Below are 23,890 nucleotides of genomic sequence, written 5' to 3' on the forward strand. Positions count from 1 at the left end.
CCTTGGAATCTCCCTGGACCTGAGGAAAACTTCAGCCCCTGCCCCCCAGGGGTGCAACTCTCTGCTGCGGGAGGCGTGCTGGGCCCGGTGGTTGCAGGTAAGGGGGGGAATGGGGCCAGACCGAGCTTTCCTCACAGCCCCTGGTGAGCCGGCCTGCAGGCTCAGCCCGGTGCAGGGGCCGAGGGCGGGGCGGGTGCCCCCCCGGCTACCTCTTGACCCGCTGCTGTATTTGGGTTTTTGGAAATGAAAGCAAGGGCGTGACCTGGCCATGACCCTAAACAACCGCGAGGCACTGACACAGCGGGGCGGAGGGGAGGGCAGGGCCAGGCCAGGCGCATGGTGCCGGCTCGGCGGGCGGGCGGGGCACAGGCAGGATCCTGCGTGGGGGAGCCGGAGCCCCACATACAACCCAGCCTGGGACGCGGAGCCGGGCACAGACCAGGCGGGGAGCCGCCGGGACCCGCTTCCCTTGGCTGGGGCTAGAGGAGAGCGGCTGCGCACGCCGGTGTGGGGGGCCGGTGCCATGGAAGGCGCCGGGTCCGGGGAGGCGGCAGCGCCGCCGGTGGGCGAAGAGCAGGGCGCGGGGGAAGCTGCCCCGGAGCCCGCCGCCGCCGCCCCCCAGAAGCCGCCTTACTCCTACGTGGCCCTGATCGCCATGGCCATTCGAGAGAGCCCGGAGCAGCGGCTGCCCCTGAGCGGCATCTACCAGTACATCGTGGGGCGCTTCCCCTACTACCGGCTGGGCCAGAAGGGCTGGCAGAACAGCATCCGCCACAACCTCAGCCTCAACGAGTGCTTCCTCAAGCTGCCCCGGGAGCGGGGCGCCGAGCGCAAGGGCAGCTACTGGACCCTGGACCCGGCCTTCCACGACATGTTCCAGCAGGGCAACTACAGGCGCCGGCGGCGGGTCAAGAGAGCTCAGCCGGGCCCCTCGGCCGCCCTGTGCCTGCCTGCCCCGGCCACCGCCTGCCTCACCTACTCGGAGCCTGCCTACTACCTGCCCCGCCAGAGCCCCCCGCCCGCCTACCTGGTGGGCAGCGCCTGGGCATCTCTGGGGCAAGCCCAGCCGAGCTACCCGCTCAGTAACAGCCCCTACCCGAGGCTGTTGCTGCCCGGCGGGCTGGCGCATCAGCAGCTGAGCCCCGCGGCGGGGGGGTCCGGCTGTCCTTCCCAGCAGCCCCCGGAGCTGCCCTTCATGCATTACTGGGGGGAGCAGGAGAGACCCTGCGGCGCTTTCCCCGTCAGGATGGACCTTTGATTCCTTGGACCGGAGAAGGGCAGTGGGCACCGCCGCGCCCAAACCCTGATGGGCACATTGGTCTTTCCGTCTCCCCTGCCTGGTGATGTGTATCCGAGCCGAAACACACGCCGCCTTCGCCCCGCTTCTGCTCTGAGCGTTGGAAAGAGCCCGGGCTAAGTTTGGATTGAGTTCTTCAAGACAACGGGGACCCCCTCCCCTGTTAACGCAATAATGGAATGGGGTATCGCGGGTAGAAGCGATTTGATGTTCAGCGCCTCTAATGTGATGAGACGTTTTAAAGGATTTGGGGGAGTTCAGCTGAAAGAAGAGGGTGCAAATGCGGGTGAAAGGGGAACAACGCTTCTGAAAAGAGGAGAGACATCGGAATGGACTTTGCAAGTGAGCTTTTCATTCCCCTTCCTTTGAAGAAGGGAGGAATTGGGACAATAATACAACATTTTAAATTTAAAACACAAGTCTTAAACTTCAAAAGTTCAAATGAATACAACGAGGCGTGAGTTCCACTAGAAATATCAAGGCTCTGAAGAGTTAGAGGTGCAGGGTGAATCTCCAAACTGATCCTTTTCCGGGCAGAGGATCCTCAAGGACATTATTTGTTCTGCAAAATTAGAACCTAATATTTTAGAAATTCTGCCTGCAAAATATTTGAAATAACTGTTTAATATGGGGTCAAAACTTTCTTGTTTTGAAAGAAAGAAGAGTTTCAGACATGTTCCCTTGTTTACATAGTTATTGTGGAAGTTACAGTGTGTTACTTGAATCAGAATAGTGTTAACATTTTCAGAGACTTTAATTTGTGAAACCTGCTTTAAAGGATGCAGTTACTTGAGAAACATCAAAGACAATAGATTTGAAAAGGTTGGTTGGTTTGTTGGTACATCACTTAGGAATTTAAAACCTGTCTGTATTCTTTTGGTCAAAAAGGATTATTGAAGTGATTTGAAGTGTGCTGCCTTGTTTCATTCATTCCAATGGCTCCTGAGAAACGTGAATGCTCCACCGCATATTCATTGGTTTTTTTATTGTGTTTTAAATTCAGAAGTACTAGTTTAAACTGGAAGTGCCTGACCTTGGGCTGTAAGCAAGGGAAGTTGATCAACTGATACTTCATTTTTATTAAGTCTGTGAAATTGTTTTGGGGATTGAAAGTAATGTGCATCATTTAAAAAACAAAAAACACCTCCTAGTTACTTTCTGGAAAATAATTTTTGCAAGTGTCCTTCAAAACTCGATTTCTGAACTTATCTTTTTTTAAAAAAAGCACTATGTAAAGGAATATTTTTATTTTTAAAAAAGATGTTAAATACCAAAGACTTTTGGGATAGATGCTGTGATCCGTATGTTTTTATATTTAAAGAGAAACTATTTTTGGTTGACATGAAGATCAGAAAGCATTTTATATACTGTTCCCTGTTGTTATAGTTATTGTCTACAAGGTTACAATGGCAATGCAGGGTCCCTTTGTGATTTGAATTTCAGGGGTGGCTTCAGCTCTTTTTCAGCCAAAAAAGATTCTAAATGCAAATAGTATTTCTGATGGATATTGCAGGTTGGCTTGGTAGAGAAATGAAGGGTTGAGAGAGATACTATTAATGTGCATAGCAGCACTTTCTGGTGTTTTTTACATGTTGTGACTTGATTCAATAAATACTTGTTACTTTATAAAACTGATGGCTTTTGGAAAATATTTAAACTAGTTTTATTACTGCACTGACTTTTTTTTTCTCCCCTGATTAAAAAAAAAAAAAAAGGGTAACTCAAACAAGACCAGAGTTAAATTTAATCTTTAAAGTAGTTTTGAACTTTAAAATAACTTCCACAATACAAAATAGAATTTTAGCAATCTTAGAAGATTTTGGTTATGGAAATATCCTTTGGTGAAACAAGTGTATAAGAAATATCCATTTGTTACAGTACTAAGATTTTCAGAGTAGTAGTCGCTTTCAACTGTTGCTTTTAATGTGAATCCTAATACTGTTGTACAACAAACGACCCTCTGATTATAGTTAAACTTTGGGTACTAAATGCAGAAAAAAAAGCTACACATAAAAATAATTCTGGAATTTTCCAGTTGGTAAATTACATGAAGGGGTGTTCCCCTCACTGTAGTTAATCTGCTTTTGTGGTAGCTAGATTGATAAAAGAATCCTTCCCTTGACTGGGGGTCGGGGGGGGGGGGCGGTCAGGTTAATCTAACTGCAATGTTCAGGGTGCAAAATTTTTCATAACCCTGAACTGCATAGCTAGTTTGATCCAATTTTTAAGTATAGATCAGGCTTTAGACTCTCATTGAAGTTAATGGAAGACAAAGGAGCCAAGCACCTTACATGGGATTGGACCTTTAAGGGACAGACTCAGAAGAGGTAGTTGAAGGTGTAAAATACACTATATTTATCCCAGGTCTCTATAGTTTATTCTACTGGAGCCTCTGCTGAGATGGATTTTTTTTTCCCCAGCCACTGTTGAGTTACTTGTAATTTTGGGGTGTGTGTATGCACGTCTATACTCTCTCCATATGAAATATACTATACATATGAACTGTAAAACATATTCAGTGAATCAGTAACTGTAGGCTGGAAGCAGGAATGAAAAGTCTAGCCCCAGAGGAGATGTTTTCAGAAAGTTATGGCCAAGCAAAAAGAAATTAATAATGGAAGTTCATGTTCTTTTAACATTTGATGCTATATAATACATATATCAAATATATGCATAATGACTGTCTACAAGTGGGAGAGAAATAAACCTTTCAAAAATTACCATAGTAAATAGAGACAACTGGTCAGTTTTGTGCTTCATTACAGAGGTCAGGACTTCCTAGGATAGAAAACCCCATGCAGGACTTGTAGTTACTGGTGGGCAGCCACAAGTGAAATGTATAAGAGAGGTCCAGCTCCCATCAAAATGGGCATTAGCCTTTCACAGCTAGGTAAGGCAACTTTGAAAATAATTATTTCCATTTAAATATGGGAGGGGCTGAGCTTGTACAGCTGTTGGCAGGGAGTCAGATTCCAGGGGCGGAGGAAGGTAGCGGTAATACTCTACTCTGCTCTTCCTGTAATCCCAAAATGTAAATGCAACTCCAGAGAAGGGGAATGCTTCTGCCAAAAGAAACCACAGTGAAATGGTGACTTTTAAAAAATATCACCACATGGCTTCAGAGCCAACACTACCAGTGTGATGAAAGGAGGCGGGTCATATCTTTTATCTATAACTATTGTTTTGGGCTTTCTACAGACTCAGGACGGTAAACCACAGCAGTTCATAGTCGGTTCACATTCAGAAGATTTTCTTTGCGACCACAAGAGCTAGGAAAGTCTTAGATTGTAAACTCTCTGGGGCAGGGACTATTTTTTGTTCTGGGTTTGTACAGCACCTAGCACAATGTGGTCTTAGTGCATAACTGAGCCTCCTGGGTCCTACTACAATACAAATAATGAGATTCATTTTTTTTAATGAAAACCTAAATTGTGCAGAAACTGATGGGGTCACCAGAGTAGTGCTGGTGTGGGAAGGCCACCAACTACCACCAACCCCTAGCAGTTGGATAGTTCAGCTGAGGCTGCTAGCGGAGAGTGAAAAAGGGCTTTATTTCTGACACCGGTTAAAAGTCTGCACATAAAAGCATTAAATATGTAATGCTTTCACCCATTGGAGGGGGGAGGAAATATTTTTTGTGTCCCCCAAGAGTCCCCTGATCTTTTCTCTGCTTCACTTCTCACCCTATGCAAAGCCTCATTTTACTACCACGTTCTAGCCAGAGGGGGTCAGATGGGACTCCTTAGAGTCCATCAGTGTGCCTCCTGTATGAGCAAAGGGGGACAGGGCACAGCATGTTTATCTGTGATTTCTCAGATGTTATCATTTTTAAATTTTGGTGCTTGTGAGAGGTGCTGCATCGACACCGCTGAAGACCGAAAGCCTCCCTGCTATGCACAAAACAAGTGCCACATTAGCAGCAGCGTTGTGAGTGTATCTGCACTGCGTCACCAGCGTGCCTTGCCATTGACCTGAGAGGAGAGTTCAGTCTCCAGGACTTAATTCATTCCTTAGCTTCCCTCTTAAACTTCTCTTACAAAAAATGGTGCCATTTCCCTATTGGTTTTAATTATGTAGTCCAAGGAGTTGATGGTCTCAATCCAGCTCTCACCTGAACACAGGGCACAGACCAGCCACCAAGGAAACAGATTTCAGGTGTTACTTGCATGGGTTATCATTCAAGCCGGTGACTTTGAGGTGACTGATTTGTATTTCCAGTCCTGTAAGTCATCCACTTGATGCTGTCTGTCTGGGAGGGGAGAGTGGGTTTTCGTTGTTGTGGTGATGTAGTCTTATTCCTAGGCTTGGCTGCATGTTAACTGAATTCTGGCTCCTGACTCTACCCTGTGGTGCAGAGGGAAAGGGTCTCTATTTTCCTAATTGTAGACACCTTCAATTGCTGTATCTATGCCCACCGAACCGATATATGTGACTTTCTTTGCAGTTCACATATTTTAAACCCACCATCTTGTCGCTAGAGTCACATAAGGTAGTTTCTGTTGGGTAAGGAAAATAGTCTAACAGATTTTGTCAGAGCTGTGGGTCTCCAATTCTTTACTAAGAAACTGAAACAGTGTTTGTCTCTCTTGAGCCTATATTTTGAACTTTGGTATTCAGCAGTAGAATATCCTAGAGTGAGTCAAACAAAGCATGAAACATAAACTCAAGTCACATATTGCACTGTGTGTTTAAAAAAAAAAAAGTTATCCAGCTTTCTTCTCTACCTTCATTTCTGCAAACAAGCACTGCAGGGAGGTTGGTATTCAATATAGTACCAGCACACTCATGGGCTTTAAAGGCAGAAAAAGCCAGGTGATTAGTGCCCATATTTTCAGAGGCACTGAGCAAACTTCATTCTCAGTGAAGTAAATGAGAGTGGCAGGTGATCTGCAACTCAGGCCATAAATCCTGTATCTGAGATCTCATGGCAAATCCTAGGGGTGAGATGGAAATCCTTTAGTCAGGCAATTACTGTGTGGTATGATGCAGAGATTGTAGTAAGTCTGGAATATTTGCTCCTATGTCTGTCCTCTTTGCTTTGTGTTTGATAACCTCATGGGCTTTGTGGTATTGCTCTGTGTGGACATTAGGATGTTGATAATGACAAAAGCTGAATATCATTGTTACCAATACCTGGGACAATGTGTCAGGATGGTATATGAGAGACTAAGCAAAGAAAAAATAATTTGCTGGAATAAACACACGTGCGCGCGCACACACTTTAAATATTTGAATGGGGTGAATGGGTCTTTGATGCATAATGAAGATAGGTTTTTAGATGGCACTGCATCTAATTGGGATGAGGTGACTCATGAAGTCCCCTAGGGGTCAGCATTGTGTTATGCTTGAACATCTATGTGAGATTGTAAATGATCTGGAAGGGACGTAAATAGCATGCTAATTACATTCACAGATGTTCCCAAGCTACAACATGATGCAGACTCCCTGGGGAGCAAAGAGGGAAGTACAGGGTGATTCAGAGAAACTGGAAAAACTGGCAGAAACGCATAAAATGAGTGTTTTAATCTGGAAAAATGCAACCTACTAAGACCTTGTCTGCCCTACAGAGTTTTGTCAACACGAGTTATTCCGGCAGACAGCCACCACTGTAACAAAACCGCTGTTGTATGTCTCACTATGCTCCTTGTGTCAGTGGAGTGCATTCCCACCTCCAGCTCTTGCATCAATATGGAGCAGTGCATTGTGGGTAGCTATTCCCCTCTGCAGTTGTAGGCTTTGGGAAGTGTTTGCTGTGCCTCATGGAGCAGGCCCAGCATCACATGATGAAGGTTTCTGAATCCCATCTTTCCATGGGCATCCTATAGATTGACAGCTGCTTTTCAACTGCCCTGTCAGCCAAACTGCCATCACTGAACACACACACAAGAAGCCCACAGATGTGTGGGAGGAGAGTGTGACACGGAGTGCGTGTGTGATAGTGTGTGTTGAGGGACAGTGTATCTGCACACTCTCTCTTTAATCAGACAGCAGCTGGAAGCAACCGATCCTGAGGCATAAGCTGGTGCACAAACATCTGGTGTCCTTCTCTTCCCCCAACACCAGCTCAGCAGAGACCTGTACACTGGCAGGGGTAGGGGGACACCCCGACATCAGTCCCCGCTTCCCTCCCTGGCTCTGCACAGCACATCAGGAATCTCTCCCCCCTCATCCCCTTAGCAGCAGCCTGCGCTGCCTGCATGCCTGCCATAGGAGAGCAGGATTGATTCCCACAGCCTCGTCTCCCCCACAGACCCAGGAGAATGCTCCTCCCCTGTAGTCCAGGCAAGAACTGGGAGCAGGCACGCTCAGTGGGGGAGTAGCTGTGCGAGCTCTCCATGCTGTGCAATTTCAAAATGTCCTGGGGCTTTGACAGGGGAGGGGGCATGCCTGTGAAACTAGATTGCAGGGCAGTGCAGCAGAGTTTAAACCAGTGAGCAGAGAGGTCAGGGTGGGCATTGTGGGGTAGCTTCTGGAGCCCAGTTATGGCACATAGCATCTACGCCGTTTTTTCCGCAAAAAGCTTTATGCCTCTTGTCGAGGTGGTTTTGTCATCAAAGCAGAGGAGTTTTTTTGGGGGGGAGCACTGTACTGTGTACACCACCACTGTTTTGTCGCCAAACACTGACTTTGTTAGCAAAACTCTGTAGTGTAGACCAGTTCTAAATTTAACTACGAACAATCACACACTAGCATGGAATTGATTCATTTTAATGGATTAAACAGGCCCAGTTTTTACAAGCTCAAGGAGAATGTAGAAATGGAGGGGACATAGTTTTTGTGATTAACCAACCCTCTCTCTCCTTCCCCTCCCTCCCCCCAACAAAATGACAGCAGAAACCAACCTTCTTTGTTACTGTCTTCTAAAAGAGATGCCTTTCGCAACCCCTGTAAGGCCAACAGAGTGGGGCTCTGTCTAACCAGAGGAGTAAGTGAAGTCTAGAGTTGCTGCCCCCTGCTCAGCATGCTCTGGCACTGTTCCCCGCTCTTCGAGGCCAATAGCACTAATGCTGAGAGACCCCTGTGTATGGCCAGGTCTACATTTAAATCTATGGCCAGTGTAGCAAATATCGTTGGGGCCTAACTTTTTAATGGCATGTCTGTGCTGGCAGAAGTCATACTGTAGATGCTGTTATATAGGCAAAAAGTTCTTTTGCTGGTAGAATTTATTTTTTTCATGAAACTGGTAGAGGCTACACCCGGAAAAGTGGCCAGGATAAGCTGCATCTATAGTGGGAGAGTTAGCTATATCTGTATAGGTATATTGACCAACTTTTCTGTTATAGAGCAGGCTTATAATGGTGACCAGCAAGTTGGATATGAACCCATCGAATGTTAACAGGATTGGCTTTTTAGCCACCTTGAGCTACACACACAGAGAAGCAGTCTAATTAAAAGACAGAGGCTGTAGTCCTTCTCTAAGCAGAGTTGGTACGTCCCTATTTGGAATATTACTTGCAATTTTTAAACTCCTAACTATAGTTACGATCCAGTCCTTATGCAGTAGTTTCTAACTGAGGAACTCAATGCTTTCTACACATTAACAAAGTAAGCCTCACACACCATTGTGAGAGAGGTTTCCATTTTACAGATGGAGAAACTGAGCCACAGAGATGGCAGATGACTTGCTAACGATCACACGAGGAGCCTGGAATAGCTGGGAAGAGAATCCAGGTCTTCCAAGCCTAAGTCCTGCGCTTGAACCCCAAGGCCAGAGGCAAGTTAGAGAGGATAAAAAGAGAAGGAACAAAGGCAGTGAGACTGGAGGAAACATTACAAGAATTAAATACATGCAGCTTGGTTAAAAAGGATGAGTGGGAGACTGACCACAGTCTATAGTGGGATGGAATAAAGTAAGACACAGTTTACGCTGGACATCCAGAAATATTTTCTAACAGTAGTTTCCAAAGGGACCTGTTAGATTTGCATCCCTGATTGTTGTTTTATTATTTGTATTACAGTAGCACCAAGGAGCTCCAGTCTTGGGCCAAACACAGAACAAGGCAACAGTCCCTGTCCCAAGATGCTTATAATCCAAGTAAATTATTCACACTTAGGCTGGACAAAGCATGGAACAGTCCTGCACTTAGGAAGAGATAGACTAGCTCTTTCTGATCCTAATACTGCAGTTATGAATATTTTTAAAATATCTCTTGCTTCAGCTTCCAAAGGTGAATTTAGAGTGACTTTGGAACCTAAGAGACGCCACTACTACAGTGATGAGCATGGTATAAATGTTTAGCTAGACCTGAGCCAAGATTTAAATAGTTACCAGTGAACTTGGATGTCTAAGGTTTTGGATGCCCAATCTGAGACACATTAAAGGAGGCTGATTCTGAAAATCAGACTCTTGAGTTCGGCACCCAAAACAGACCTCCCAACAGTCCTGGTTCTTCGGGTGCTTGCTCACGTCCATTCCCATGCAGGTGTGTGCGCGTCCCATGCACCATCGCCAGAAACTTTTTCCTTGTGGTACGTGCTGGGTTGGCTCTGGTGCCTCCTGAAGTATAGGCAACTGCCGCCCTGCTGCCCCCTCTGTTCCTTGTTTCCATCAGTGAGGATTGCTGGAACACTCTTCTCTTTCTGCTTTGCAAGCATTCTCTTCAGTGGTTGTGCCTATAATCAACTGTAAATAGTTAGTAGTCAAGTGTAAATAGTTCGCTAAACTAACTGTCTTCTCTAAGTTCTTAAGTTCTCTGCAGGACTAGGGGCATTCCACACTCCCAAGGTTTCAAGCAGTGTGCGACCTGCCTGAAGAAGATACCAGTGAGTGACCCGCATGACAGTTGTCTGACATGCCTGGGAGAGGAGCGCATTCCAGCAAAGTGCCCTATTTTCAAAAACTTCAGCCTGCTGTGCCATCCCTGTCTTTCTTGGTCCTTGGTCTGAAGTTCCTTTTAATGGAGGCTGCACTTTGCCCAGCATCAGAGCACCAACTGGACCTGGTGCCAAGCACCTCGTCAGTCAGGAGTGCATCCGCCTCGATCAGGGAGTCCCAGGGAGGCTGTGTGTCCCCGGCACCGAGATCCCCCTGGAGCCGAGACTCTCCCCCAATGGCAGAACTGTCAGTGTAGCACCGTTCCACATCTCTGGTAGAGGTCATAGAAGTTGCCCAGGGACACTAGGAACACAGAGAGGGTGAGACCATCAACTGTCCCCTCCCAGGCAGCAATTGGCTAGCCAGCACGATTGACAGTGGCCCAGCAAAGGGTACCGTTGAATCTGGAGCATATGGACTTCCCGCTGAGGGTGAGCCGGAAACAGGATGTGACTCTGACAGTGCCATCAATGCCAGAGGCTTATGAGGCAGCAAGGAGTCTCTTGACCTTCCTGGCGCTTCCATCTTCCCCAAGTTAGGGCCTGCAAGGCGCAGTCCAACATGAGGTTGCCCCGTGGAGACTGACCACCACCCTGGGCAAACCGACAATGATGGTAAGGCACCATCTTCCATCTTGCCTGGGCTCGCAAGCCAAGAAGTGGGGGTTTCTCCAAGTGGATCTCTTCAGCTCCAAGGTCAGTCAACAAGAAGTGCAGCCAGTTCTGCTCCCTTCAGGGGCTCAATGATGGGACTCTGCTGGATGCCTTCCTACTTTCCTGGTTGGGGAGACTTCTGTACGCCTTTCCTCCCATTCCGTTGATTCACAGGGTCCTGTTGAAAGTCAAGAGAGACAAGGCGAATGTCATTTTTATAGCACCTGCATGGCCCAGGCAGCACTGGTTCATGACACCCCTGGAACAGTCCGTTTTCCCACTCCTTCCCCCCCTCCTTCCCCAAGCTGCCAGGCTGGCACAACCTTCTTTCCCAGGAGTGGGGGAGACTTCTGCACAAGGACTTGGAGTCTCTCCACCTGACAGCGTGGAGGCTGAATGGCTGAGCCTGGAAGAATGGGCTTGCTTGTCTCGGGTGCAGGCTATATTAATGGGTAGCAGGAAACCTTCCACCAGGGCATCCTATCTAGCCAAGTGGAAGAGGTTCACATGCTGGGCTGCAGCCCAAGCGGTCACGCCCCACCAGGCATCGATCTGGATGGTGTTAGATTACCTGCTGCACCTTAAATTCCAGGGCCTAGCCACTACCTCGTTGAAAGTGCACCTGGCTGCCATTTCAGCCTTCCATCCTCCGATTCAAGGGAGGTCTGTCTTCTCTCACACCATGGTGGTGAAGTTCCTGAAGGGCATAGAGAGGCTTTACCCCCCAGGTCAGGGATCCAGTACCACCCTGGGACCTAAACCTAGTCCTCTCCAGGCTCATGGGAGCACCATTCGAGCCTTTGGCTACTTGCCCCCTTTTGCTGATGTCATGGAAGGTAGCCTTTCTAGTTGCTACCATCTCGGCTAAGAGGGTATCCAAGATCCGGGCACTTACCTCGGAGCCACCATACACAGTCTTTTATAAGGACAAGGTACAGCTGAGGCCCCACACAGCCTTCTTGCCCAAGGTGGTGTCACAATTCCATGCCAGCCAGGACATCTTCCTGCCAGTATTCTTCCCGAAGCCGCATGTTTCAGAGGAGGAACGGAGGTGGCATATGTTGGACATACGTAGAGCCCTGGCTTTTACAAAGAAAGGACAAAACCATTTCGTAAGTCCACACAGCTGTTTGCAGCGGTGGCCAACAGGATGAAGGGCTTACCTGTCTCATCGCAGCAGATCTCCTCTTGGATAACCTCTTGTATAAGGTTCTGCTACGAGCAGGCGAAAGTTCCACTTCTGGGCAACGTCACAGGCCATGCTACTAGAGCACAGGCCTCTTCTGGGGCGTTCCTGGCCTGAGTGCCTATTCAGGACATATGCAAAGCCGCTACATGGTCATTGGTGCACACCTTTACATCCTACTATGCCATCGTCCAGCAGGCAAGGGATGACGTCAGCTTCGGCAGAGCGGTGCTGCAATCAACCAATCTGTGAACTCCGAACCCGCCTCCAAGGTACTGCTTGTGAGTCACCTGCAATGGAATCGACACGAGCAAGCACTCGAAGAAGAAAAGGCAGTTACTCATCTTGTAACTGTTGTTCTTCGAGATGTGTTGCTCATGTCCATTCCGTGACCCGCCCTCCTTCCCCATGTTGGAGTTGACGGAAAGAAGGAACTGAGGGGGCGTAGGGACCCCGGTGCCTCATGTACTGCGGCATGTGTGCGGGACACAGGGAGCACCAAAGCTGGCCCTATGGGAGCTGCTAAGGGGGAAAAAAAATTCTGGTAACCATGCATAGGAGTGTGTACACACCTGCAATGGAATGGACATGAGCAACGCATCTCGAAGAACAACAGTTACAGGGTGAGTAACTACCTTTTCTGCGTGGTCTCTTTGGCTTCCATCATTCCCCCACTGGGTCCAGGGAACTGGTATGCTGCCCTTGATCTAACGGATGCCTACTTCAGCATCTTGATCTTCCATGGCAACAGACCTTTTCTTAAGGTTCATAGTGGACCAAGGTATTATCAGTTTGCAGTGCTCCCATTCAGCCTGTCAGCTGCCCCACAAGTTTTCACCAAATCTATGGTGGTGGTAGCAGCATTTATCAGAAAAAAGGGAGTCCATGTATTTCCATATCTCGATGATTGGCTAGTTAAAGGCCACTCCAGCGACCAAGTGGAAACCGACATCCGTCTCATCCAATCGACCTTCAAAGCAGTGGGACTCCTGCTAAATGTACAGAAGTCTACCCTTATCCCGGTCCAAAGGATAGAGTTCATTGAGGCAGTACTCAATTCCGTGCAAGCAAGAGCTCTACTTCCAGAAGACCAGTTCAGCTCAATAACAGCCCTGATAAGGTCCCTCCAAGCTCATCCAATCACAACAATATGAAAGTGTCTGAGCCTCCTGGGCCACGTGGTGTCGTGCACATACACAGTGCAACATGTGAGGCTACATCTCAGACCTCTCCAAGCTTGACTAGCCACAGTATACTTCCCCTCTCGCCATCATCTGGACTTGGTGTGCACAGTTCTGACCCAGGTCCTTTGCTCGTTGACAGGGAAGCTGGACAGCCGGTGTATGTGCGGAAGTACCCTTCTCAAGACCTCAACTGTCCTTGTTCTTAGTATCTGATGCATCAGCCCTCAGCTGGAGAGCCCACCTAGGGTTCCTCAGGACTCAAGGCCTTTGGTCACAAGAACAGCTCTCCCTTCCCATCTATGTCAGGTAGCTCAGGGCAGCACGTCTAGCCTGCCAGACATTTCTACCTCGCATGGCGGGCGAGACGGCCTTGGTAATCACGAACAATACTGCAGCTATGCTCTATAGAAACAGACAGGGTGATGTGCGTTCTTCTCTCCCCCTCCCCCGTACCAAGAAGCGATCTGCCTGTGGGAGCGCTGTATCATTCATTCCATCAGTCTAGAGGCATCCTACCTTCTGGGGACACAGAACCAGCTAGCAGATCACCTCAGCAGGTCTTTTCTCCTCTCACCACAAGTGGTCTCTATGACTGGATGGCGTGAGGTATATCTTTCAAAGGTGGGGGGTCTCGCCTTATAGACCTATTCGCCACCTGTGACAACAGGAAATGCCATCAGTTCTGCTCCCTGCCTGGGGTCAGTCATAGACGTGTTCCTGTTGCCATGGACAAAACATCTGTACTACGCGTTTCCTCCTATCCCGCTGATTCACAAGATTCTGATGAAGATCAAGCAAGACTGACCGCAGGTCATCCTGTTAGCCCCGGCATGGCCTAGGCAACATTGGTTTACCACTCTCCTCGGCATGTCCATGGAGGTGCTGCTATGGCTCTCTCATTGCACCTGGACTTGATCTCCCAGGACTAGGGTTGGCTGCTGAATCTGAATCTCAGCTCTCTTAATCTGACGGCCTGGAAGCTTCATGGCTGAATCTGGAGGAGCAGGCTTGCTCAGAACAAGTCCGTGAGGTCATACTGGGCAGTAGAAAGTACCTCCACCCAGGCCATCTACCATGCAAAATGGAAGCGATTCTCCATGCGGTGCTCACAACAGCAAATTCCACCTTTTGCAGTCATCTCTGCAGCTTATCTTTTGAGTATCTGCTTCTACTGAAACAACACGGTCTTAGCCCTTAGTCTTGGCCTCTTCTGGGGTCTTAGCTCTTAGTCCACCTAGCAGCCAGCTCTGCCTTCCATCCCAAGGTGGACAACCAATCCATCTTCTTTCACAAGATGGTGACCCAGTTTCTCAAAGGCCTGGGAGAGGTTATACCCACAAGTGAGAGATTTCCCCCGCTCCCCCCCCCCACCCGGACCTGAACCTTGTCCTATCAAAACTTACAGGGCCCCCATTCGAACCATTAGCAGCATGTTCATTTCTACATCTTTTCTGGAAAGTGGCCTTCCTGGTGGCTATTACTTCAGCCAGAAGAGTTCCAGAGATCCAGGCCGTCACATCAGAGTCCCCATATACAGTTTCTTTCAAGGACAAAGTCCAGTTCAGATCAAACCCGTCGTTCCTTCCAAAGGTCATCTCACAATTCCACTGCAGTCAAGCAAATTTTCTGCCGGTGTTCTACCCTAAGTCACATGCGCATAGAGAAGAACAGCACCTCCATTCCTTGCATGTTTGGCGGCTCCTAACTTTATATACAAAGGACCAAACCGTTCCACAGATCTCAGCTGTTCATCGCAATAGCGGAAAGAATGAGAGGTCTCCCTATCTCTGCACAGAGAATCTCATTGTGGATTACTTCACATATCTGAGCGTGTTACGATCTCACAAACATCTCACCTCCCAGCTAACCTAACGGCTCACTCCACAAAGTCTCAAGCCTCCTCCGCTGCTTACCTGGTGCAAGTCCCGATTCGGATCATCTGCAGAGTAGCAACCTGGTCGTCGGTTCACACATTCCCAACGCACTGTGCCATTGTACAGCAGGTGAGGGACAATGCCGGCTTTGCCCATGTGGTCTTGCAGTCTGCTTTTCCTTGAACTCTGAATCCACCTCCTTGTACAACTGCTTGTGAATCACCTACGTTGGAAAGGACATGAAGAAGCACTCAAAGAAAAAACGGTTACTAACCTTTCCATAACTATTGTTCTTCGAGATGATGTGTTGCACACGTCCTTTCCAAAACCCACCCTCCGTCCCCTCTTCAGAGGCGGTCAGCAAGAAGAAACTGAAGAAGAGCGGGATTGGCAGGGCCATTCTCTGGAACCAACCCAATGGATACTGCTAAGGGAAAAGAATCTGGCAATGGTGCTCGGAGCATGCACACACCTATGTTGGAATGGACATGTGCAGCACCTCTCAAAGAGGAACCATGATGGAAAGGTTAGCAACCATTTTTTATTTGTACTACTGCATCTTTAGCTCCTTAGCTCCTTTTACCTCCTATCACCACTAGATGGTGCCTTTGCATTGTGCATGTAGGATAGAGGCTGCTTGTCAATAAATTGCTTTTTAGTCCGAGGGGTGGAGCACCTACAATTGCTCATCCCCTCTGAAAATGAGACCATAAACACATACAATTTTGAGCAGATCTTAGGTAGAAGGGAGATTCTGAAAACCCTTGCGGGGGGGTCCCTCATGCTCTGAAAGATGAGCTTGGAAAAAGAATCTGTTGTTTTCATTGAGCTATAGGTAAATGAGAATCATCTGCTGTTGACCACGACTCTGGACCAGGTCCCAAGATCTTTGTGACTGATTTAGGCTATGCTGGGTTAGACTAACTTCAATTCAGGTGGGTGCATATGTGTACAGACCATCCAGCAGGAATGGCATTTACTGTATCACTAATAAGAGCACATGTGACTCAGGCCGTGTGGCCATGATGCTTGGATTATGGACTCTGTCGTGCAGAGGTTACAGGACTGGATTTTAAGGTACTTTGCACTGATTCCTCTTGTGTTTCACATTATGGAGTTTTTGTCCCACTTCCAAGGTTTTGAGGAAAGAGGCACAGTCTCATAAGTGTGCCATTAGGTCCTTTTATGCAGAGGTATAGAGTTGCCAAGTATGGTTGTTCTCCATGCCTGCTATGGTAATATAGGCTCTGTCAAAGCCTGGGAGTTGTTTTAGCTGCTGTCTAGTTTGCTCGTCTAGCTGTTCAGGAGTATATGTTTAGGAATGACGGGTTTGGTCTGAACTGGACTTTGTCCTGCAAAGAGACTGTATATGGGGATTCTGATGTGGGGGCCTGGATCTCTGGAACTTTTCTGGCTGAAGTGATAGCTACCAGGAAGGCCACTTTCCAGAAAAGATGTAGAAATGAAACATGCTGCTAATAGTTCAAACGTGGGCCCTGTAAGTTTTGATAGGACAAGGTTCAGGTCCAGGGGAGGGGAATCTCTCACTTGGGGGTATAACCTCTCCCAGGCCTTTGAGAAACTGAGTGACCATCTTGTGAAAGAAGATGGATTGGTTGTCCACTTTGGGATGGAAGGCAGAGTTGGCTGCTAGGTGGACCTTGACTCTCCCCTGCCTTGCCCTAATGTTGTTCCCAACACTCACCATGAGCAATGCATGGTCAGGAGGACTTGGATCTGACCAAGCAGTCGTGAAGATCTCGCAGTAGAGGGCATGAGAGAAGCCAAGCTCTGGGGCTCTGCTTCCTCTTTTATTTTTGCTGCTCATTCAGCCTGTTTCCGGCCTGGGTCTGCCAGGGATTGTATTAATAGCCTGTGCTGGCGGGGATTGGTGAGCCCTTGCAGTACTGCTGCCTGTTTGTTTGTTTTTCACCTTTTTAATTTTAACTCAAAATCCCCTGAGTCTACACAGGCTTGTGAGAAGCATTTCCCTTCAGGTTGCTGGATTTCCCCTCTCTGAGGCTCTCTGGCCACATTGCAGAGTAACCAGTTTCCCGTCAGAGTTGGTGTGGCTTGTCTCACCGAAAGCGGCCTGTGGTAATGGAGTGGGAGGGGAAAGGAGCGGAGAGCTGCTGTGACTGCTGCTGCTTGTTGCCTTGATCTCTCTCCTCTGGCTGGTTTCCTGTTTTTTCACACCACTGCTCTTTGAGACAACAAGCTGCAAGCGACTGTGAGGACTGCATGGGGCAGGAGGTTAGTGGGCATGGAGAAGCCTCTGGTTGATCTTTCAGAGACTTGGGCCTCTACCTTCAGGCCAAGCACTCCACACTGATCCAATGCGTCCCAAGAGGCAGCTGCATGCACAAGCATGCTCATGAGAAAGGGGTTACCTAATTTCTGAGAGTGTAGTGCTAGCATAGGCCCGCGTTGCTCCAAGGTACGTCACCCCTTCACAGTGTCCCTGGCCCGTGAGAGTGCTCAAAGCACGGCTATCACCAGGGAAAGCTCTACAGCCCGCTCTGGAGTTATACACTAGTATTTCAGGAGACACAACTGCAATTGCTGTGTTGGAATTTACCCCAGGCACTGGCCTCTTCTGGAAAGTCCCAGGGCATCTTTTGAGCACAGGTGGTCAGACCCTGAATGACACTTTCGTCCACATCAGAATAGCATCCTGTGTCCTCCACATCACACACACCATCCTGTGTGCATTGGGTTAAGCCCTGGATCACCGGCACTGCTTCCTGCAGTATTTGGGTTTTCCTGGGAAGCCTCCTATCCAAATACCAAGCAGCCCAGTCTTGCTTCGCTTGTGAGACCAGACCAGCTCACAGCCTGTAGTGGTATAGCTATAGGCAGCCCTGGCCTAAGTGCTAGCAATGTGTGCAAAGGCTGGGAAACGAGTGACCTGTTCAGAGAAATGGGTCCCCACCTCTGGGTCCTGGTGCATTTGTGTGTAGTCGGTGGGAGATCGAATGGGGCTGGTTCCTCCTCCTCATGTGCAGCTGCTATATAGCATTAAAAGAAGCTAAAACGCCATTACGTGCTTTCCTGGTATTGCTTTCCCATGTGAGCGATTTCTGTAACTGTGACATGGATGTTGTTCAGTCATCGTTGGAGGGGAGATAGCCTGTGAGGTCACAAATAGGAGGGGAGACTTCCAGAATCTCCATTAAGAAATGGTCCACGATGAGCAAGATTGAGGGTCATAGCCAGAGCAAACCTACAATAAGGCGCTGTCCATACTAGGACTTGTCCCATCCAAAACTGCACAGTTACAGCCTCAGTCAGTTGGAACATGCCTGGGTGCACATACAATGTGGTTACAACCATGCTGAGCTAGATTAGATGGGTGATGTGTAGGACATAGGCACGGCCATATCATATCAGAGCAGTGGTCCATCTAGTCCAGCATCCTGCTCTGATGGCGGCCAAGAGGAAGATGCAAGAAGCCCTGCAGAAGACATTTCTAGCCCAGCTTTGTTTAATAAGGTTGTTACAGAAGTGACGATCCCATCCACCATGACGAAGTGGTGGCTACAGACAAAAAAAACCAAACTGTTCAGAAGCAAAATTTTGGAGCAGTGGAGCTAGACATTGGCATTCAGCCCTGGCTGGAGCTAGCTGGGTTCAAGATACAGTGTGGATAAGGCTTTCTGTAGAGCAATTAGCACACTAAAAATAGTGTAGGAGTGATTGGCAGGAGGGGCTAGTCTGTCGTCCCCCCCCCCCGAGACGGTACCCATCCAAGACCCTAGGTACATACCTTTACCTTTCTCAGAGTCTGGCTGCTGTCAGCCAAAGGGTGCCAGCGTGGGCTTGTCTACCAGAGCTATGATTTACCTCTCCAGCTCAACACACAGACCTACCCTACAGCTCCAACAATGCATGTACCTGAGCATCCTGACTGCCATTGACTGAAAAAAGCAGTCCTTTTGGCTGACCGCTGCTGGGCTCCGAGAAAGATAAATAGAGAAATTACCTCCACAGGGAATGAGCTTGCTGTGGCAATGGTTCACTTCAGCAGATGGCAGATGGGAAGTCAACTGAGAGCAACTGCCATAGGAAGAAAAGGGGGAGATATTGCATTGATTGCTGGGTCTTGGAAAATAATTAGCCAAGGTAGCAGCAGGCAAAGGGGCAGAGAGGGGAATAAAGTCAGATGCAGCCAGAGACCATATCAAAGGCATGGGGAAGGATCAAACCTGAGACAAGAGGAGGGAAAATAATAGAGCCATCTCTTAAAAAACGGAACATTCCAGCATTGTGTGGGTGCAGATCCTGGAGGCGGAGGTACACTCTTTGCTAATGTCACATTCAGTTGTTATTTCCCCCCCCCCCCCCACCTCTGCAAATAAAATGCCACTTTCTTAGCCCATTTCTGTCCTCAGAGGTCACAGGTGTGAAGATGGGAGAGAGCTGGATATGTAATACTTGCTAAGTATGGGTGGGGCTGTGTGTCTTCCTTCCACCTGAACCAGTTCCAGGGTAATAAAGAGATTTGGTCAAAATATTGGTACCTCCTGGTTCCTGAATGTCTGGATCAGCTTTCAGGTGGGCATGAATGATTTCCTTTTTCATGAGATTACAAAACAGTGGCTAGTTCAATCCAAGGACCCTGGCACAGGAATGACCTGGCTGCTGTATTGTTTGTGGTCTCAGACATATTGGCAGATGTAATTGCTTTCTGTGATGCAGAATAGGATCACGTAATGGGTTTCTGTTGTGTCCTAAATGTAACTGAGCTGACTCTGCTACTTATCACGCGAGTGGTTGCCTGGTGCCCCTTTACATTCTTTGGTCTTCAAGATGTCCATTCATACTGTTTTATTCATCTGCTTGGGCACCTGTCTCTCTCTGTGGTTCCCAGCAGACATCTAGATAGACCATTAGATAGATAAATAGACCCCCATCTAGATAGACCATTAGTCTGAATCAGCATGGTCATTCTTACATTCTCCCATGTCTAGAGTTTTAGCTACTGATCTATTGTGATCATAGCAGAGAATCCCATGTGTCTGGTGTCTACACTGGCTAGCTGTACACAGGAGTCAAACCCCCTCTTTCCAAGGCCCTTCTCTGTTACCCTCATCAATTTTAGAGGAGATGTAGGATAAATCCAGGAGAGCAATGAAGCTATTATTATGGAGAAAATTGCTGCCAAATTGACAACTCTCAACTTTCTGACACGCAGTTCTTTGCAGTGAGTGAAGAACAGCTGAGGTATGAGACCCAGTATGGATAAAGACCCTTCGAAGGGAGCATCCCAGCAGCAGAGCAGGGAAGCAGCATGACTGACTGGAAAATCAAGTGGGTAGCCAAAATCTGACTGCTGAGTGCTTACATATGAGAGAAGTGCTGCCGATCATTCTGCCATCCATGGAGGGTCAGCGACATGAAGGTGGTTGGGGATAATTCAGTCAGTATGGGTAGGCTCTTATAGGGTACATAGAAGTAAATAACCAAGTATCAGTGACTCTCTCTGACAGCTCTTGTCCACAGGAAATGCCCTGTGCCTCTCAGTAACCTGAAGTCTCTCTCAGAAACTTGTGGAGAACTTGGCAATCAGAGTTGCTGACTCCTCATGGAAAACTGAAAAATATGTGAAGAATCAGTTCTGCAGATCTGTGTGTGTTTCGTGTGGTTATTCCTCTATTTCTTGTTCCTTACGGTACAAGAGACAGCAGTGCAAGCTTCCCACTGCCCTGCTCACGTGCCCTAAGACTGACCACAAAGCAATGGGAAAGAGTCACTGAACATTCTAGTCCTAGGCATCTCTGCAGACGCTGCCAACCCAGAGGCTCGGTTCTCTCCATTTTCAGTGTGATGGGGATTTGTGGTGATAGGAGCCCTTGTCCACTAGCTACTGTGTTGTGATTGCCAGCTCATCTCATGTAGGCAAAGGTGCTGGAACCAGAGGGAGCAGGTGGAGTGGGAGAAAACACATGTTTTCCCCTTTACCTGTTTAACTGGAAAGGGCCCATGCTCCAACACATTGCCCACAGTAGCCACCCCCATAGAGAATGATCAAGAGTGGAGTCCACTCACAATTGAGCCAGGGCTGAGAGAAGGCCACAGAAAGCAGGCCAGGAAGCAATGGGCTAAATCTGCAGGGAGATTTAGGTTAGATATTAGGAAAAATTTTAAGGGTAGTGCGGCTGTGGAGCAGGCTTCCAAGGGAGGGTGTGGAATCCCTGTAATTGGAAATTTTTAAGAACAAGTTGGACAAACACCTTTCAGGGATGGTCTAGGTTTCCTTGGTCCTGCCTCAGTGCAGGAGGCTGGACTAGATAACCTCTCCGAGTCCCTTCCAGCCTGACATTGCTATGACTCTATGATATGTGTTCCCTGAGCTTGTGGGAGCTTTGCTACCCTGCAGGCCACCTGATAGGAAGGCTTCATTCCCCTGAGCTCTGTGGATCATGTGGCCCTTGCCCATTATCTACAACAGCTCATGTGTTGCTCCTTCCAGTCTATTCTGTGGCAATCTGATACTCCAGTGCATGGAGACTGCTGGTACATGAGGTGAGAGAAGGCAACAGTTCTGCAAAGGGGGAGCTATGACAGATGAGGGGCATTGCTGCTGTGGGAAGAGTGAGTGAAAGGCACATACTTCTCCATCATTACAGGGTAGACCACTGAAATTCCATCAGATGGCAATAACCTTCAGTCACTCCAGGCCTGAGCTGGATTTGATCCAGTAGTGGAAATGTTCCCACTACCAATTACCAACCTGCTGAGCCATGTACCCCTCTTCCCCAGTCTGCCCTGTTCAAGCGTTCTTTATTGTTATGGATGTTTTACATGCACTCTGGGAAAGGATTGTTTTGCATTAAGGCCAGGAATCAGAAGTACGTGCTGTTCCATGCTCTGCTAGATACTACTTGTGTGACCTTAAGCAAAGCTCTTCACTTCACGATCTAGGGACATCACAAATAGAGTGTGGGGAATAATCAGCAGCAATAGATGAAGTTTCAAAGGAAGAGGCAACCATAGGAATAAATAATGTACATGGAGGAATAGAGAGAGCATGGACCATTGGTACAGAATGGTCTCTCCATAGATACTGCATCTAGATTCAACAGTGACAGGATGTTAAAGACCCATATGTTGTGTGCAGTGTTGTAGTCATGTTGATCTCAGGATATTAGAGAGACAAGGTGGATAAGGGAATATCTTTTATTGGACCAACTTCTGTTGGTGAGAGAGACAAGCTTTCGTGCTACACAGAGCTTTTCTTTAGGACTGGAAGGACCCATCTTTGTCTCTCTAAAGACCCCTGTGGCATCAGGAGAAGTTTTATGCCAGAGGCAGAGAGACATCTGGCTCCAGAACAGATGCTTCTGAATGATCAAGAAAAACACATCTGACGGGCTGGGAAAAAGCACAGAGAGCAATGTGCTTCTCTTAAAAAGAGAAGTCTGAGAAGGAGGCAAGTTATGTTTTTAGTGTCAAAAAGGGTCTTGAAGTTCTTTGCTTTTGCCACATAATAATCACAGGTGTATGAGCTGGCTATGTTTTTTAATGCATCTGTTTTTTTGCAAACTCTTCTTTACACAGTTGGGTGAGTATCTCACTTCCTCAGAGTGTCCTGAAGTAACCCTGAGAGATTAGCAAGTGGGTGGGTGTGTGGTCAGCGCAGTGGAGAGGAAACACTCTCACAGGGGACACCTTCAAGATGTCATGTCATATCTTTGCTGCCTGGAGAGACTCACAAACTTCCCTGAGGCCTTTAGCTACACCTCATATAGAAGACAGACATCTATGGCATCTCAGGCTGCTTTGATCTCTAAGCGTTGCTTTTTTTTTTACTGTTATAACATTGCCTAGGATCTAGACATTGCTCTACTGAACGCTGTGGCCATGCACCACTTAATGGTGACAACTGGAGTTGTACTATTCCCAAAGTACAAGCCTTTACAACTTGGGCTGAGGGAGAATCCCCATTACCTGGAGCCGTATTAGGGCTTATGGCATAGAGATGAGCTTGCCTGATGTTTCATCCAGCAGAGGGCAGTAGGGAGCCACAGGCACTAACCAGCATGCTGCTTTGTTTAAAACAGATTGAGAGGTCTCCTCTGGAGTTAAATCTTCTGCTGCTGGGGTGCTGAGGCTCCAAATCTCTGAGCAGAGAGGAGACATTGGGCTGAGGTGGGATGTTGGGGAGGAGGTATTAATCTGCCGTCAGCATTGGAATTTAGTACAGGGAAGATGAGGTTGGTTCTTTCTATTCCCTTTATCCTTATTATTAAGTCTTTATTAATCTTTTCCAAGATCTGGAGCCTGAGACCTGATTGCTAACAATTGACTCCATCTCTTATCGACTTTCTCAGTACCCAGCTCTCCTGCAAATTAGTTTATTCCGTCTAGGTACTTATGTGGCCTTCTCTCCTTGTATCTTAGAGTGGAGCCCAAATCAAAACCCTAGACCAGAAAATACTAGATGCTGAAGTGGTTCAAAATCTGCAAGTGAATTTTGCAATGTGTCTCCATCTCTGCTTACTATGATTGATGTATGGGAGGTGGGTGGGGAGAGTAGTATGGGTGGTGGAAAATTTCTGTCTCAGTTTTTTTTCTATTGGAAAATTGTTTTTTTACTAAACAAACATTTTCTCAGAGAGTGTATGCTTTCCCTAAACAGGTGTTTTGTTTTTTGGCCGTTTTTTTTAATGTCAGAATGCCCCAAAACATGAGAACCAACTATTTTAATCTGAAAACCATTTTTTGTCAGCCAAAAGCTTTTTGGTTTTCAGTCAAAAGCTTCTGAAAAGCCCCCAAAATCAGCTAACACTGAAAAAAAATGTTGGCTGAAGTTTTTCAGGTTTTGGTTTTGCAATGAAAAGTCAACATTTTCCACAGGAGGAAGGTGATGAAAGCGTTT

General features: G+C 47.6%; 2 protein-coding genes across 2 annotated transcripts in view; both read left to right on the top strand.

The window, feature by feature from the left end:
* PIK3CD (phosphatidylinositol-4,5-bisphosphate 3-kinase catalytic subunit delta) overlaps positions 1–23,890 on the top strand; it is a 93,659-nt gene continuing 69,769 nt past the window's right edge. Inside the window, exon 1 of the mRNA XM_067567353.1 lies at positions 1–97. The gene's annotated coding sequence lies outside the window, so the exon portion shown is untranslated. The remainder of the gene's footprint in view (positions 98–23,890) is intronic.
* LOC137165533 (forkhead box protein L2-like) lies at positions 422–2,928 on the top strand. Its single transcript, XM_067566818.1, has one exon. It carries the CDS (start codon positions 524–526, stop codon positions 1,256–1,258), a length of 735 nt encoding a protein of 244 aa, XP_067422919.1. The 5' UTR covers positions 422–523; the 3' UTR covers positions 1,259–2,928.

Source organism: Emydura macquarii, unplaced genomic scaffold (assembly GCF_026122565.2).
Source record: "Emydura macquarii macquarii isolate MOO-44397 ecotype Brisbane River unplaced genomic scaffold, CSIRO-AGI_Emac_v2 contig_2768, whole genome shotgun sequence".
In the NCBI taxonomy this organism is placed as follows: domain Eukaryota; kingdom Metazoa; phylum Chordata; order Testudines; family Chelidae; genus Emydura; species Emydura macquarii.

Bases quoted from the DNA above. Each gene is read 5' to 3' on its own strand.
- LOC137165533 (XM_067566818.1), top strand. From the start codon at position 524: ATGGAAGGCGCCGGGTCCGGGGAGGCGGCAGCGCCGCCGGTGGGCGAA.